Below are 18,159 nucleotides of genomic sequence, written 5' to 3'. Positions count from 1 at the left end.
CAGTGTCCCAAGTAACTGGGATTACAGGCACCCGCCACCATGCCTGGCTAATTTTTGTATTTTTAGTAGAGACGGGGTTTCACCATGTTAGCCAGGCTGGTCTAGAACTCCTGACCTCAGGTGATCCGCCCACCTCAGCCTCCCAAAGTGCTGGGATTACAGGTGTGAGCCACCACGCCTGGCTGATACACATTTTTAAAAGTGGAATAAAAGTTCATAAATTCAGGCCTTTTTTGTAAACATAAAAGAGAAAAAGAACCAGAACAAAAGACATTTTATTTTGAGAAATAAATTGGAAAAAAATATTTTAAAATGTTCAATTTGCAATATACATAATACTGGAATTGAAATGCTGTCTGATGGAAACGTTGCAATGTGGAGTGGGAGGGTCAAGTTCATGAAGATATTCTTAAAATGAATCTTGGAAACTCTGTGCTATGAGGCTTCTCTAAAGTGGCTAAAATATGCATTTAATATGTCTGTCTAAATGAGTACATTTAATCCTAGAGACTATAAGGAATAGAGATTATATGCTTTAGGGCTTTTCATAGTATTTCTTTTTAATCAGTTGTACAGATCCCATTAAACTAAATTGTTTCTTAACAGCAAGAATCTGATCATTTAACTAGTTTTCTCAGCAATATAAAAGGAATACAACCTCCACTGTCTTATGTAACTTGTCTCCTAGCTCCTATTTGAATTCCATTGGCTTTTATAGAAAGTTATTGAGTTATTCAGACAGAAGGATTCATGATATATAATTTGTCATTTGTTATAACGGGATTTTGTTCTATTCCATTATGGACTGCTATCCTCACCAGGATAAAACAGATATGGTTGCTGTAAATTAGACTTTATCTAAGCTTCAAGAAATATGAATAAAGCATTTAAATCCAGAGAATCATAGAATTAAAGGAAATCTTAGAACTAAGAAAATATATAATACATATATATTTCTTAAGATGGACTTTTGCTCTTGTCACCCAGGCTGGAGTGCAATGGAGCCATCTTGGCTCACTACAACCTCCACCTCCCAGGTTCAATTGATTCTCCTGCCTCAGCCTCCCGAGTAGCTGGGATTATAGGCACGTGCCACCATGCTTAGCTAATTTTTGTATTTTTAGTAGAGACGGGGTTTCATCATGTTGGCCAGGCTGGTCTCAAATTCCTGACCTCAAGTGATCCACCCGCCTCAGCTTCCCAAAATGCTGGGATTACAGGCATGAGCCACTGTGCCCAGCAGAACTAAGATAAATCTAACCTTCTCATTTTAAAGATGAGGAAATTAAACCAGGACCTAATGAAGGAAAATGACTTATCCAAGGCTACACGGTTACTGCTAGAGCCAGGATAAGAATGTGGGTTGTCTGAATATTGTGTTTCTTTCACTCTTTCATATTACCTATTAGGCAAACTTTCTGTCTGCCTATGAAAATTCAAGTCTGAATGCCCTTCCTAGGCCCCAGTCAGGATATTCCAAAAGCTATGTGCACAATACTTCTACCGTGCACTGGTGAGTTGGGAGGATGAACGAAGTAGCAACTCAAGGAAATGCCAGCCAATGGTATGGTTTCACATTAAGCTGTCTAATTTGCTTTGTGGTGGTGGGTTAACCCCAGTCTACCCATAAATGAATCAGTAAATGAGACTTACTTTCCAACCTTACTTCCCGACTGGACAACTGCATGAAAAATTGGATAGAGAATTATGAGTTCAAGTTCTATACCTGGCATAGTCCTCATGCTTTAGCCCCAGCCTCTGAGCTTAGCAGAAGACTTTTTGGGTCCTTATGTATTGCTAGTAGAACTGTATAATTCTTGACTGTGTTGCAGAATCTTACAGGACTACAAAAGTTACCATGATGTATCTTATAAGGAAGACTTGGCAGGCAAATTTTCGGGCAAGCCAGCAAAATAGTTAGAGTAAAGAGGAACATGTGAATGATGGGGAGTTGGTCTAGGAAACTCTTGTGAGGAAAATAAATGAAGTTCTATGGTTAGCCCAAATAGACAAGGATAGCTTCTTCAACAACCCTAAGATCTATATCAGATTCAATAGTAAAGATTACTAGCCTAAAGTTTAGTCTCCCTTGAAATTGTACATAGAATGTTTGTAGATAAGCCATATAGTCATCATCTATTCACTGTGTCTATGATATTGAGAAGCAGCAAAATTATGCAATCATATAGACTTTGTATTTTAAGTGCTAAAAAATGAGATAAATGTTATCAGTTTGGGTGAAAAATTAGACAGTGAGGGTAAAAGCTGGACATTGCAAAAGGATTGGTTTAAGAAATACTGTCTAAGGGTTAGCTGTCAATGGTTGGAGAAGAAGGAGATCCTCCTTCCTCTCACCCACATATTTTTTCTTCTTTCCTCTTTTTCGATGATCACAGACCATTGGGTCTCTGCAAATCCACATTTTCACAGGGAGGAAGTCGGAAGTAATTGGAGCGACGGAGTCTCCTAGGGGGCAGACCAGCCATCTGACGGCAAAGTTCATCTAGAAGAGAAGCAGAAAATCATGAGAAGAGAATGCAGGAAGATAACAAAGACTCTTGTTTTAACGGATAGAGAAGACTTTGCAGTGTGGTGTAGCGAAAAGGTTGGAGAGAAAAAGATCTGGGTTTTAACCAGCTCTGCCACTTACTCTAGTTATTTGCCACTTCCTAGAAAGTTTCTTAATTTTATAAACCTCACTATCCCTTTCTGTAAAATGAGAATTAAAATACCTACCTCAACAGTATATTTCTGAGTATTAAAATGAAATCATGTATGCAAAGTACCTAGCACAGGTGACCAGTAAATGTTAGTTTCCTTTATATATCCAGCTGCCAATTCTTCTAATCATGGACCTATTAAATAGAAAAATGAGGTCCAATCATTCAGTATACATTTACGTGCTTACTATGGGCAAACAGCTAACTTTAGTAAGTCCCCTGAGATACTTGAAAGTGCCTAGAGTCCCAAATACTCATCCTCACTCTCAAGGTGCTTCCCTTGCAGGTGGCTTGCACAGAGCCGATGGGGGCACACAGCAAGTTTCCTTCTGCGAAGTTAACTACAGCTCTTACTCAGGAACTCAGCACAAAGCACGCTGCTGAGTCAGAAATGGCTTTGTCTGCGGTGTTTTCACCAACCACAGCCATCATTCGGGGCTGGCCATGGGGAAGGTGAGAGTATCTTTGTTCCCACCATGTATGGTCTATAACCACACATTTTGGGCCCTTGTAATTGGTCCTATAATATCTTTCTACTTTCTTCTACCTGAAGTGTTACAGTAGGAAATTTACATTGTTCCTGGAATTGGTGAACTATTTATAATGTAGCTGATTTCTAAATGTCCCATCTATTTTTTATTTATAGGTCCTATCCAAACCTTACTGTCTCCAAATTAGTGCACGTGTGTGTGTATGTTTTATTTTTAGTTATGAACGTGGCTGCGGACTAGCAGAGTCTATTATCTGTAATGGCTGACTTGAAATTTTCCCTAGAACCCCAGTGAATGCTCTTTAAAATAGCCAGAGTGTCAGAAAGCTCTCTAAATAGGAGACACTGTGGGGTTACAGTCTAGTAGAAAAGGGATCTAGGGGTACTTTTCTTAGGGTTGTGTTTGTATATCAAGCATACTGCTTTGCATAGATTGTTTATTTGAGATCACTTCCAGCAGGAACTGATGGAATCTAAGGGGGTAGCCTAAAGCCCTCCCCCAATACCAGACTTTGGATATAGTAATATCATGTCCCTATTTATCCCTCTCATAACTGCTTCTCTCCATTAAACATCCAGACATCATCTTACCTTTCATAGCTTCGTGTTCCTTACAGACAAGACGAGAGCAGATCTCCTTGTTGACGATGTACATACGTCGTAAACTGCAGACGTCCCAATGTCATAGGCAAGGAAGGAGATGGAAGAAAGCCTTGAGAGGAGAACTAACCTGGGTCTGGGATGTCTCCTCGACTCTCGTATTCCCCACTTTCCCTATCTGCTCTTCCCCAACTGGATTTCCTTAAGTATTTCAGATTTTGCCCCCCACTGGAAAATAGGGGAGGGAATGGTATTAATTACTCTTCTATTTTTTAAATTTTATTTCAATAATTTTTGGTGTACAGGTGGTTTTTGGTTACATGGATAAGTTCTTTAGTGGTGATTTCTGAGATTTTGGTGCACCCATCACCCAAGCAGTGTACACTCTACCCAATATGTATGTAGCCTTTATCCCTCATTCCTCTCCCACGCTTTCCCCTGAGGCCCTGAAGTCCATTATATCATTCTTATGCTTTTGCCTCCTCACAGCTTAGCTCCTACTTATAAGTGAGAACATATAACATTTGGTTTTTCATTGTTTAGTTACTTATTTGGTTTTTCATTGTTTAGTTACTTCATTTAGAATAATGGCCTCCAGTTCCATCCAAGTTGTTGCAAAGGCCATTGTTTTAATTCTTCTTCTTTGTGACACTTTGCACACTCTACCTAGGGTCAGGCTTAATATTACTCCCCACTATTTTCTACCTTAGAGCTGGGCCATTTTCTTCCACCTCCTTCTATCAGGTAATAAATTGAGTATGCCAGTGTTTCCCTCATGACCCTTCTTCTTCCAGCCCTCACCTTCATTTCCCTTCTGAGTTCTATTACTCTGCCTGTTCTTTGTATACCTCAGCCCAGACTTCAGGTTCTAGTTGGTACATTCAGAAATAGCTAGGAGGGTCATGCTAAAAACTTGGACCCCCATCAAAGTTTGCAATTCCATAGCGGGTACTCATTAAATAGTTACCAATACAAAAACACTACCATGGAAGATGCTTTTTGGGCATTCTGGGATCCCTTACCTGGTGAAGCATAACTGATGAATGCATTGTTTAACCGGCCGATGCACAGAGTAGAGCCTTGTGCAAGTAAATTTCTCATCCCAGCACTCTGAAGAAGCCCAACACAAAAAATAAGGATGTCCAAATAAAAGTAGCATAAACAAAGTATTAAAGGAATTGGGAAGAATAGATAGAGTAGGAAAAAAAACCAGAGTAATCTCTGCAGAGAATCATCATAAATTGGGCTACATCCTTCCTGCTCACCAAAAACACAGCAAGAGGGAATTGACTAAATGAAGTTTCGGTGCTTCCCTACTTGGAACTAGAAGTGGATAAAATAGGCCGGGCGCGGTGGCTCACGCCTGTAATCCCAGCACTTTGGGAGGTCAAGGCGGGTGGATCACAAGGTCAGGAGATCGAGACCATCCTGGCTAACACAGTGAAACCCCATCTCTACTAAAAATACAAAAAATTAGCCAGGTGTGGTGGCGGGCGCCTGTAGTCCCAGCTACTCGGGAGGCTGAGGCAGGAGAATGGCATGAACCCGGGAGGCGGGGCTTGCAGTGAGCCAAGATCTCGCCACTGCACTCCAGCCTGGGCGACAGAGCAAGACTCGGTTAAAAAAAAAAAAAAAAGATAAAATAATCTCTGAAAGCACTTCTAGGGAAAAAAAGTCTTTCTAGGATTATCCATTATACAATATAAAATAGGCTGGGTGTGGTGGCTCACGCCTGTAATTCCAGCACTTTGGGGGGACCAGACGAGGCAGGCAGATCACCTGAGGTCAGGAGTTCGAGACCAGCCTCGCCAACATGGTAAAACCCCGTCTCTACTAAAAATACAAAAATTAGCCAGGAGTCGTGGCGGGCGCCTGTAATCTCAGCTACTTGGGAGGCCGAGGTGGGAGAAGAATCGCTTGAACCTGGGAGGCGGAGGTTGCAGTGAGCCAAGATCATGCCACTGGACTCCAGCCTGGGTGACAGAGTAAGACTCCATCTCAGAAGATATAGAATAAAACAAAACAAAACAAAATAAAGTAAAATAAAATAAAATAGAAATACTGATAATCCCATTCTGAAAATATAAGATTACTTAGGCAGGTTGCTATTTCTCTGTTTCAGTAGGTTTCAACCCTAGCTATATATCAGAATTATCAGTACATTAGGAAACACAATTTTAACCATGACCTCTATGGTAATATGGAGTCCTTGAAGTTAAATTGATGCCACTTCCTAATCCACTAACCACCACCATGTAAAGTGCAAGGTACTTTAGGGAGAGGGCCATTTGGGGACCATGTAACATTCGTTCAATTCTTTCCCCATGACTTTTATGACAGGCGCTCATTTTTTTAAAAAAGGAGTAAGGGAGTGAAGAACACTAATACTCTTTGAGAAATAATTGGAAGTAAACTAGAAGATGTACCAAGTAACCTCCAAAGAACAAGGAGGTAAAGAATCCACAGGAAGAAAGAAGACATGCAAGCAACAATCATACCTGCAGTGGTATTTTTTTCACCAAGGGAGGCTGAAAGGTAGAAATTTAATTCCATTACTACCAATTCTACAAGTTACTACCTCTGTAACCGCCACGCTGACTCACTTAGGACCTGCTTGGAGTGCCCATAAATAGGGAGCAAATGAATTAATAACTCTTAGCAACTTCTAAAAGGAAACCTTTATTGAGCTGATTTGCTCCACAAAATTGAAGAGATTAGGAGGTAGGATGGAGTTTTTTTCCTTTCTCCTTTCCTTCCTAAAGAGTTGAGAAAGTCATTGTATTGTGAATATCTCTGTATTGTTGACAAGAAGCAAATTGAGTAGGAACACAAGGCAAAGAGTTATATGCCCAGAGGAGCTTCTTCCTAGAGCTAAGTAGAGAAAAGATTATCATCCTGTACAAGCTCTTCCTTATAAGGGAAAATTTATTTTCTGTAGATTAGGCACATCATCATAAATTATTTTGATAAAAGTTGTTGGGTAAAGAATAATGAGGGTCGGCTGGGCACAATGGCTCACACCTATAATCCCAGCACTTTGGGAGGCTGAGGCAGATAGATTATTTGAGGTCAGGAGTTCGAGACCAGCCTGGCCAACATGGTGAAACCCCCTCTCTACTAAAAATACAAAAATTAGTCAGGTGTGGTGATGTGCACCTATAATCCCAGCTACTCAGAAGGCTGAGGCAGGAGAATCACTTGAACCTGGGAGGCAGAGGCTGCAGTGAGCCAAGTTCGTACCATTGCACTCCAGCCTAGGTGGCAGAGGGAGAGTCCATCTCAAAAAAAAATAATAAAATAAAAATAAAAAAAGAATAATGAGGGTCATCCTAAACTAGGGGCAAATTTAACACGGGCCTTATTCACAGAATGAAGAATAAGTCAAGGGGTTAGACGAATAGACTAGTCAGGGGAGTTACCAGGGAAAATGTCACTGGAAGTGTTGCAAATAGAATACTAGGACCTGTGTTATGAGATCTCATCTATCCCATGGTTTCAAGGCAGGTCTATATGCTGATAATTTCCAAGCCTACATTTCCAATCTCATCTCTGCCCTAAGCTCCAGACCTATAAATCCAACTGCCTTTTTATGGAAGAGTTCTTGAATATTTCAAAGATCTTTCACATTCAATGTATCTCAAACTGACTTAATTATCTTTCCCTTCACTAATTCTAGTTGTTCTTCAGTGAATGAGACCACTATCCACCCAACAGCCACATCTAGAAAACTGGATGTCATGGCTGAGCGTGGTGGCTCATGCCTGTAATCCCAGCACTTTGGGAGGCGAAGGTGGGTGGATCATCTGAGGTCAGGAGTTCGAGACCAGCCTGGCCAACATGGTGAAACCCCATCTCCACTAAAAATATCAAAAAAATTAGCCAGGTGTGGTTGTGGGCACCTGTAATCCCAGCTACTAGGGAGGCTGAGGCAGGAGAATTCCTTGAACCCGGGAGGTGAAGGTTGCAATGAACCGAGATCGCACCACCGCACTCTAGCCTGGATGACAGAGCAAGAAAAAAAAAGAAAAAGAAAACTGGATGTCATCTCAACAATCCCCTCTCCCTTATAGCTCACATCATTTAATTCTCACTATCTCTACCTTGATTCAGGCCAGCATCTTCTTTTGGGAACACTGCAACAGTGGCCCTACTGGTTTTCCCAGTTCCAGACGATAGATCACAGTCAAATCAGTTTTCCACACTGCCCTGGGAATACAGTAGGGGGTTTGGAGGTGGGGTGTGATCCTTCCAATGCACAAATCTAACTATAATCTTACCTTAAATGAACGTCTCTCTGGTTGGTTTTCGTGTCGACCCTATACCTTTTGATTTGTATTGTTTTCCTTATCTAAAAGCTCTTCCCTCTTCTGTGAACTTAGTTCACTTCTACTTGTCTTTCAGGAAGCAGCTCAGTCAAATGTGCCCTCCAGAAAAAGCCTTTTCTCACCCCCAGCACTGAAACTAGTCAAGAACTCTTTCTGTGTCTTGTTAAAAAATAATCTAGCCGCCTGTAATCCCAGCACTTTGGGAGGCTGAGGCAGGAGGATCACCTGAGGTCAGAAATTCAAGACCTGCTGGCCAACATGGCGAAACCCTATCTCTACTAAAACTACAAAAAATTAGCCAGGCATGGTGGTGGGTGCCTATAATTCCAGCTACTAGGGTGGCTGAGGCAGGAGAATCGCTTGAACCCAGGAGGCGGAGGTTGCAGTGAGCCGAGATCATGCCATTGCACTGCAGCCTGGGCGACAAGGGCAAGACGGCGTTTCAAAAAAAAAAAAAAAAACATTTCAGTCGAAGCATTGCTTCTTCTACCCTTTATCTTCCAAAACGTGTTTATACTTTTGTCTTGCCTTTACTCATCAAGTCTTGAAATTTTGAGAGAAAGATTAGCACAGTTCCTGTTTGTTAGGTGTTCAACAATGTCATTAATTTGAATTGAACTACTGGAAATATGTGCTCCATAAACTGTCATCCTGTCTATTTAGGATCCTTCAGCAGCTGCACACCATCCAGAATGGGCTCTGGGGAAAGCCTAGAATGGCCCTGATGGCTCAGGGGTCCCGGATCTGAACTCACCCAAGTCATCTGTGGAAGGTGCAATATCAGCCAAAACTGAAAAGGCACAAAACAGCAGGTATGAGGAGGGCTTCAAATTGCAAACACAAGGCAGAGTAAAAGGGGAGAATGGAGATACTGTGGCAAGAGGAAGACTATGTCTGGCTTTGTGTTTTATGTATAAGGGAATAGAATTAATGGAAATAATTATAATTTGTTTAAAGAATATTAGTCCTGGGTGGCTTGCAGTGGCTTACACCTGTAATCTCAGAATTTTGGGAGGCTGAGGCAGGTGGATCACTTGGGGTCAGGAGTTCAAGACCAGCCTGGTGAATATAGCGAAACCCCTTCCCTACTAAAAATATAAAAATTAGCGTGATGGCAGGCGCCTGTAATCCCAGCTACTCAGGAGGCTGAGGCAGGAGAATCACTTGAACACAGGAGACGGAGGTTGCTGTGAGCTGAGGTTGTGCTGCTGCACTCCAGCCTGGGCTACAGAGCTAAACTCTGTCTCAAAAAAAAAAAACAAAAAAACAGCACTGTCACTGAACAACACTCTCACAACCTCAGTATCCAAAGATAAAAGCAGGCCAGACGTAGTGGCTCCCGCTTGTAATCCCAGCGCTTTGGGAGGCCGAGGCCAGGAGTTCAAGACCAGCTGGGCCAACATGGTGAAATCCCTTCTCTACTAAAAATACAAAAATTAGTCAGCCGTGGTGGCAGGTGCCTGGAATCCCAGCTACTCAGGAGGCCAAGGCAGGAGAATCACTTGAACCCTTGAACCCAGGAAGTGGCGGTGGCCATGAGCTGAAATTGTGCCACTGCATTCCAACCTGGGCAACAGAGTGAGACTCCCTCTCAAAAACAAACAACAACAAAAAACAAAAGCAAAGATAAAAGCACAGAATGAATTCAAGGCTGGAATAAATATTAATATTAATTTTATTAATAATATTATTAATTAATTATATATTATATATAATTGATATTATTAATATTAATAAAATTAATAATAAGTACTATGCCACTTTTTTTAAAAACTATGGTAAAACTTACCTGTTTCATCTGTAGCAGGATCATTCACCAGATCTGCAAAGACACATAATAAGGAATGAAAAAATGCAGTCAGGAAAAGTAGCTAAGGAAAGCAGGATAAAGGGATGATGATCTCAAAGGAGGAAAGAAAGGCTAAAGAGAAAGCATGTGGACTCGGGCAGTTGAGGGACTATCACAGAAAGAAATGGAAGAGAGAATAAGATTGGGCGTGTGTACAGAGATGCTGGCATTTAAGGTGGCAACAGAGCTCTGCATGAGCTCAGAGCACCCACCAACCCTTTTGAAGTCTTTATTTTTCTATATGTAGGCATGACCTTCAATCTATCTATCCCTAATAAAACAGCACATAAACAGACAAACAAAGAAGGCATAGCTTACTAGGATCTTCTGTGAATGTTTCTGGAGTCGTTTGAGTCACATCATCTGAAAAGAAAATTAGAAAACAATTTCTGAGATTCTCTGTCTCCCTGCCAGCCTTCCACTTCCAATAACTTTAATTGTGAAGCATAGTGCCCAGCAGAGTTGAGTATCCCACAAATGTTTTTCCTTGATTGCTTACAATGACAAATGATTGATGACCTCTTTTCAATACTTACTTAAAATGAAATCGGCTATACCAAAGGCATTGTGATTTTGACATTCATAATTCTGATATAATTGGGTATAAATTTGCTGATATGCTTATGAGTGTTTATAAAAGGTAGTATTGATTTTTTTTCTTTTTTTTAAGAATCTCGCTCTGTCACCCAGGCTGAAGTGCAGTGGCCAGTCTCAGCTCACTGCAACCTCCGCCTCCCAGGTTCAAGCAATTTTCGTACCTCAACTTCCCAAGTAGCTGGGATTACAGGCACACAGCACCATGCCTGGCTAATATATACATATACATATATATGTGTGTGTGTGTGTGTATATATATATATATTTTTTGAGACAGAGTCTCACTCTGTCGCCCAGGCTGGAGTGCAGTGGCGCGTGATCTCGGCTCCCTGCAACCTCTGCCTCCCAGGTTCAAGCAATTCTCTGCCTCAGTCTCCTGAGTAGCTGGGATTACAGGTGCCTGCCACCACGCCCAGCTAATTTTTGTATTTTTATTTTTTTTATTTTTTATTTTTTTGAGACGGAGTCGCGCTCTGTTGCTCAGGCTGGAGTGCAGTGGCCGGATCTCAGCTCACTGCAAGCTCCACCTCCCGGGTTCAGGCCATTCTCCTGCCTCAGCCTCCCGCTAGCTGGGACTACAGGCGCCCGCCACCTCGCCCGGCTAGTTTTTTGTATTTTTTAGTAGAGACGGGGTTTCACCGTGTTAGCCAGGATGGTCTCGATCTCCTGACCTCGTGATCCGCCCGTCTCGGCCTCCCAAAGTGCTGGGATTACAGGCTTGAGCCACCGCGCCCGGCCTTTTTGTATTTTTAGTAGAGACGGGGTTTCACCATGTTGGCCAGGCTGCTCTCAAACTCCTGACCTTGTGATCCACCCGCCTTGGCCTCCCAAAGTGCTGGAATTACAGGTGTAAGTCACCGCACCCATCCATGTTGATGGTTTTCCGATGCTCATTGAGAAGTGAGGTGAAAATGGGGAGGGAAAAATGTCAATATAAGTACCAAATGGTTTGCATTTGATTATCGGAAAGTAAAGGCAGAGGAAAAGAAATAAAAATGGTCCAGGTCTTAAGGTGGAATCTATTATATTAGGATAAACTGAGAAAACTGTTTCTGAAACTGTAAATAATAGCACTTCCTAAAACCAGTGGTCTCTACTTTAAAAAGCAAAATAACAAAACAGCATTAACATTTACTTTTATTTTTTAATTTACATATAAATTTTATTGTATGTGTTTATAGTATCCACCGTGACATTTTGATAGATGTGTATAAAGTGAAATGGTTACTACAGTCAAGCAAATTAACATATCCATATCCTCATTAGTTTCCTTTTTTTGTATGTGTATAATATCAGCACCTGAAATTTACTCTCTTAGCAAACAACATTTAAATATTTAGCAAACAGGCCCGGTGCAGTGGCTCACACCTGTAATCCTAGCACACTGGGAGGCCCAGGCAGGCAGATCACCTGAGGTCAGGAATTCAAAATTAACCTGGCCGACATGGTGATCTACTAAAAATACAAAAATTAGCCTGGCTTGGTGGTGCACGCCTGTAATCCCAGCTACTCTGGAGGCTGAAGCAGGAGAATCGCTTGAACCCGGGAGGCAGAGGTTGCAGTGAGCCGAGATCGTACCATTGCACTCCAGCCTGGGTGATATGAGAGAAACCCCATCTCAAAAAAATAATTAAAAAATAAATAAATATTAAGCAAGCATTGCGTCAGCAATTACCCTTCGATGTAAATAGCTTATATTCATAATCCATTCTACCCACTAGGGGTCAGCAAATTCACATAGTTTACTTTGACTTTTTTTTTTTTTTTTTTTTTTGAGATAGAGTCTGTTGCCCTATCACCCAGGCTGGAGGGCAGTGGTGGCATGATCTCGGCTCACTGCAACCTCCGCCTCCCAGGTTCAAGTGATTCTCCTGCCTCGGCCTCCTGAGTAGCTGGGACTACAGGCATGCGCCACCATTCCCAACTAGTTTTTGTATTTTTAGTACAGACGGGTTTTCAACATGTTGGCCAGGCTGGTCTTGAGTTCCTGGCCACAGGTGATCCAACCACCTTGGCCTCCCAAAGTGCTGGGATTACAGGCATGAGCCACCATGCCCGGCCTGACTTCTTTTTTTAACTTCGGATTCTACTAATAAACGTCAGATGTAAATCTGATGGGAACAAATATTTTTATAAAGCATGTCAGAGTTATGGATGATTGTTTAAAAGGTGAAATACAAATAAAGCATTTCATGGGAGTTCCCCTTGCCCACCTCATCCTTTTTTCTAAATTACAGATAGAAATTCATCAGGTTTGGCTAGGCTTCATGGTTTATGCCTGTAATCCCAGCATTTTGGGAGACCAAGGCATGTGAATCACTTGAGGTCAGGAGTTCAAGACCAGCCTGGCCAACATGGAGAAACCCCATCTCTACTAAAAATACAAAAATTAACCCGGCATGGGTGGTGCATGCCTGTAGTCCAAATTACTAAGGAGACTGAGGCAGGAGAATGAATTGAACCCAGGAGGCGGAGGTTGCAGTGAGCTAAGATCTTGCCACTGCACTCCAGCCCAGAACAGAGGGAAACTCTCCTTCAAAAAAAAAAAAAAAAAAATCATCGGCCTTGACAAAAAAGCCTCTTAACCTTTCACACTCATTATAGTATTTCTTCTTTCAGAACACTCTTTTTTTTAGCTGGAGGTCATTGATTGGAAGAACAATCTTTAATAAAAGGAATCCAAGTCTGTTCCAATCCCACAGAATATTTGAAAAACCGCTAACCTAAATCATTCCAGAGACTGTAGGAGAGGAGTGGAGTCTCTCCTGGGTGTAGCCCAATCCTTCCTGGTTCCCTTTCTCCAGAGGCCTAGCTACATTCCAGTCCAGCCACTCACAGAAACAGGAGCAAAGCAATGGGAGAACAGAGGGCTTGAGAATGTATCCCAGCTGTCTCTGGGATTTCAGGGCAGAGTACGGTTTTTCTGCGTATACCTCAGTTTAACCAACTGTTTCAAGAGCTATCACCATATAAATGCTTTATCTAGTATTCATGAAGTTCTCTCTGAAAAAAAAAAAATGAACATATTTTCTTTTCCTTTTCTTTTTTTGAGAGAAACTCTCACTCTGTTGCCCAGGCTGCAGTACAGCGGTGCCATAATAGCTCATTTGCAGCCTCAAACTGCCAGGCTTAAGTGATCCTTCCACCTCAGCCTTCTGAGGAGCTAGAACAAACCACCACATGTGGCTTTTTTTTTTTTTTTTTTTAAGAGACAGGGTCTCAGGCTGTAAGCAGTGGCTCACACCTGTAATCCCAGCACTTTGGGGGGCCGAGGCGGGCAGATCACCTGAGGTCAGGAGTTCGTGACCAGCCTGACCAACATGGTGAAACCCTGTCTCTACTAAATGCAAAAAATTAGCTAGGCGTGGTGGTGCATGCCTGTAATCCCAGCTACTTGGGAGGCTGAGACAGGAGAATCACTTGTATGTGGGAGGTGGAGGTTGCAGTGGGCTGAGATTGCGCAATTGCACTACAGCCTGGGCAACAAGAGTGAAACTCCGTTTCAAAAAAACAAAAAGGAAGGGTCTCACTGTGTGGCCCAGGCTGATCTCAAACTCATGGCCTCAAGTGATCCTCCCACCTCAGCCTCCCAAAGTGCTTGGTATGACAGGCAAGACAATTCATCGTACCTTATGATATGTCTGCAAGAAAACCATCTAAAGTCATAACACAGACCTGGTTCCTAATCAGCCCAGAAAAATGAATTCCGATTTTCAGTTTTGCTGGTGCTGAAATCTCCGGAGGCCTTTCCCCTAGTCTGAAGTCTAGTCACATTCCTGCCCTTTTTTCCTAGATTCAGATCTAGATTCAGAAACTCTGGGATTCAGATATTTTTACCAATAACAGATAAAAAAAGTTTGTATTTTTGTCTTCTGTACCAGGACCCACTGCAAGAAAAATATATTATACAGTACCCTGGTACATACATATGGAAAACTAAGAGAAATTTTATTAAATTTGTATGAAATAATACTTTACTCTTGTAAAACACATGCAATCCATCCTGGTATATTTGTTTTGGTCTATCTTAATTCATTTAAAAAACTAATACCAGTTGTGACTCACTAAATTGATTTCATGAGCCCTTTAATAGGTTGCATACTAGAGCGCTCTGTCCTCTGACTCTCTTGGGATGGGAGAAATAAAGAGATAAATTATGATTATGTTGAATGCCTTGAGGCAGAATGGAGTTTTCTTCATGAAGTTGAAGAAAGTAGTCATTTAGGAGTCACAACTTTTGGGATTTTTGCTACAGAGAATGGTGTGAGCAAAAAATACCTAAAAAGCAGAAAAACCAAAAAATACCTTTTGGGGTTTGCCCAGTTATGCCACAATTTCACTTAGTACTGACATGACTTCTTTTTTCTATTTTTTTTTTTTTTTTTGAGTCAATCCCACTCTGTTTCCCAGGCTGGAGTGCAATGGCATGATCATGGCTCACTGCAACCTCAGCCTCCTGGGTTCAAGCAATTCTCATGCCTCAGCCTCCTAAGTAGCTAGAACCACAGGCATGCACCACCATGCCAGGCTAATTTTTTTTTTTTTCCCCCTAGAGATGAGGTCTCCCTATGTTGCCCTGGTTGGTCTCAAACTCCTGGGCTCAAGCGATCCTCCTGCCTCAGCCTCCCAAAGTGCTGGGATTATGGGTATAAGATGACTTCTTACCCGGTCTTTCATTTTTCCACAGTCACATGGATTAAGGAATGCTTTTTGTAAGGACTAGTGAGCATTTTCTGAGTAAGATAGGAAATGTGTAGAGAAGAGTGGAAACAGAAATGGGCATAGAGGAAGTCTTGGGAAGGTGTTTCAGTGGTTTAAACACACACACACAAGAAACTTTTATGAATGGGATCACAGGATTGTGGAAACTGGTGAAGCTGATCCTATTTCTCACCCTTTGGCAATGCATCTCTCTGTTGTAGGAAAGTGTTTTTTTTTTTTTGGCAGCGATAGATAAGCAGGAAGGATTTTTTTAACTCTGTTCATCTAAATTTTTCTGATAAGAATTCCAACAGAGCCCCCATCCAAGGGTTCACCTACCTCCTCGTTGACTATTGACCCCCAGGGGTATCCAGTCTATAGCAAAGGAAGAGAAAAGAGATGTGAGTGACTGCAGCTCTATACCTCATAACCCTTTTATGAGACAAATCAGAAAATCATGGAGAAATGATTATACTTTATCTCTGTGACTTATTCCTGTATAGCTCAATATAAAATTACTGAGACCATTAGTGCTATGAACAAAACCAATAGGAATAGAAACACTTCAGAAAGATAAGTTCCTTCACTGCTGTGCATTTGTTTGGTCAAAAAAAAAAAAAAAAAAAAAAAAAAAATTCCTGAGAACAAAGCCCTGCTGCCCGCTTACCCTCATTCCTGGCCAGGAATGCAGTCCAGCTCCACTGATAGACCTGGCAGCCCTTCTAGTGTTTCCTGCTCTTCTAGCCCCACGGCTTCCCCTCTAGCTATGCTAGTGAACAAGACAGAAGAATTATTTTTCTCAATCTGTATCAGAAGAGGGAGAAAAAAAAATAGAGTAGGACATCTTTACAGCCTAAAATTCACTTTCTGTGGTCAATCTTCTAGCCAGATTCTGGGAAATCTGTGAAGATCACTTTTTTCTTGTGTGTCAGTGTGGCACATATTTTTCACATGCCTGTGAATATACCCGCGTGTATGATGGCAATAGTGTATGTATTCTCACTGTTCTTCTTCAAGATTTAAATTTGGTCCAGTTTCTTTTTTTTTTTTTTTTAAATGGAGACGAGGTTAACTCGTCTCACTATGTTGCCCAGGCTGGTCTCAGTGATCCTCCCCACTCAGTCTCCCAGAGTGCTAGGAGTATAGGTGTGAGCCCACCATGCCCAGCCCAGGTCCAGTTTCTTTCTAGGTAGTCCCTCTGTGTTTGTGTATGCATTTGTATATCAGCTTCTTTTTTGCTTTGCAATTTGTTTATTCAACCCTTTTTGGGTGGTTAGTGTGCATTTTTGTGTATCTTCGTTGCACCTTAGTTTCGTAATTCTCGGGAGGCTTTCTCCTAGTCTGAAGTCTAGTCACATTCCTGACCTTTTTTCCTTAACACAAAATCTGTTCTTTTCTTCTCATAGGAATTCCAGAGCTCAATATCAAGCATCTCTACTGCTATTCCTCTTCAACCTCATTCCATCCCATCTCCTGCCACACACATGTATAGCTGAGGAGCTGAGGGTTTAGGGAGCAAAGAATAAAGGACTCACCAGAGGGGATGATGAATGCAGCAAGAAACAGCAGCACCTTGGGTCCCAAGAGCGACATATCTATAGGGGTGGCGGGCATAGCAGAGAATGTGATGCTCAGAGGCACATCAGCATTTCAGTGCCAGGGAAAGATGCCTCCGAGGTCCCTGTCTCTTTGTCTTCCCAGAACTTTCTCCATTTTCCCTTATGACTCAAACCTTTCTCTCTTTTCTTGCCTTTCACCCAACATTCATTTCTCCCTCAAATCTATTCTTTGGTCACGTACCATTATTCTTGCTTGTATTATTCTCTTCCACCAAGTCGGAGGAAATTTTACATTTTGCATTGTCCATACTTGGCTCTACCCTGTGGCCTCTTTCATCCCTGATGTGGAATCTTCCTTTCTCATATGCATGTCTTTTTCATATCATCTGCTCATCTTGGCATCTCCTTCATTGGAATTCCATGGTTATTTGGGAGGTCTGCTCAAGTCTAAGTTCAGTGACGCTCCCCGTTGCCCCTCTCCAGCCCTTTCACACACACACAGACATACCCACATTCCCTCTGTCTCTTTAGGGTTTTAGGTAATCAAACAACTCACTGTCTATGGTGTTCTGCTCTTTCCACCGAGTCCTTTGGCTGCTGAATATGTCTCTCTCTTCTTATGCTGTTCCTACTTTGGCTGGAGAATAAGATGAACAGAGCCACTCCCTGGAAAGGACTTCAGATTTGGCCTCCTCTGAAACAATGAGATGAGGGAGAGCAAGAAAGCCAGGCTAGGCGTAGAATGACTGTTACAATGAGGCTGGAATGAGAAGGGAGATGGGAATTGGCAGTTGCTCACACCCTCATTCCAAATGTTATGACCACACTGATGAGAGCTCTTGCTGCTCCCTGGAAGAGTTGGCACCAGCTCATGTATTGCCTTTCTTCCAGCAGCCTATTTTCTGGTCCCCGCTCTCCTTTTTTCCTTGGGTTCCTTCTTACCGAAAAGTTCCATCTTCTCCTTGGTGTGTTTTAATGCACATTATAGATACTGTTTCTCTCTCTCCCTGGCTTCTTTTTTTTTTTTTTTTTTTTTTCAGACAGAGTTTTGCTCCTGTCACCCAGGCAGGAGTGCAATGATTCAATCTTGGCTCACTGCAACCTTTGCCTCCTGAGTTCAAGCGATTCTCCTCCCTCAGCCTCCATATCTTTCATATTTGAATCATTCCTTCATCCCACTTTCTCACTTTCTTTTGCCTCTTTCTTGACCTACACGTTTAGACTCTTCTTCGTTTTTTCTCCTGGGGATATCCTATGTATTCTCACAACCAAGCAAGCACAGATGCCATATGAGTTTTGTCCAAGAGGAAGGCTGGCT

The 18,159-nt window shown here is 42.0% G+C and overlaps 1 protein-coding gene across 1 annotated transcript; it reads right to left on the bottom strand.

The window, feature by feature from the left end:
* Positions 1-303: 303 nt before the first annotated feature.
* Positions 304-17,655, bottom strand: MFAP5 (microfibril associated protein 5). Its single transcript, XM_023192412.2, has 8 exons — positions 17,398-17,655; positions 16,818-16,877; positions 15,622-15,657; positions 10,303-10,347; positions 9,925-9,957; positions 4,833-4,920; positions 3,802-3,875; positions 304-2,503 (listed from the first exon to the last, which is right to left on the bottom strand). Exons 2-8 carry the CDS (start codon positions 16,873-16,875, stop codon positions 2,391-2,393), a joined length of 447 nt encoding a protein of 148 aa, XP_023048180.1. The 5' UTR covers positions 16,876-16,877; positions 17,398-17,655; the 3' UTR covers positions 304-2,390.
* Between the last annotated feature and the right edge of the window lie 504 nt (positions 17,656-18,159).

Source organism: Piliocolobus tephrosceles, chromosome 10 (genome assembly GCF_002776525.5).
Source record: "Piliocolobus tephrosceles isolate RC106 chromosome 10, ASM277652v3, whole genome shotgun sequence".
Taxonomy (NCBI): domain Eukaryota; kingdom Metazoa; phylum Chordata; class Mammalia; order Primates; family Cercopithecidae; genus Piliocolobus; species Piliocolobus tephrosceles.
Note: the sequence above shows the minus strand (reverse complement) of the source record. Positions and strands in the feature narration are given on the sequence as shown.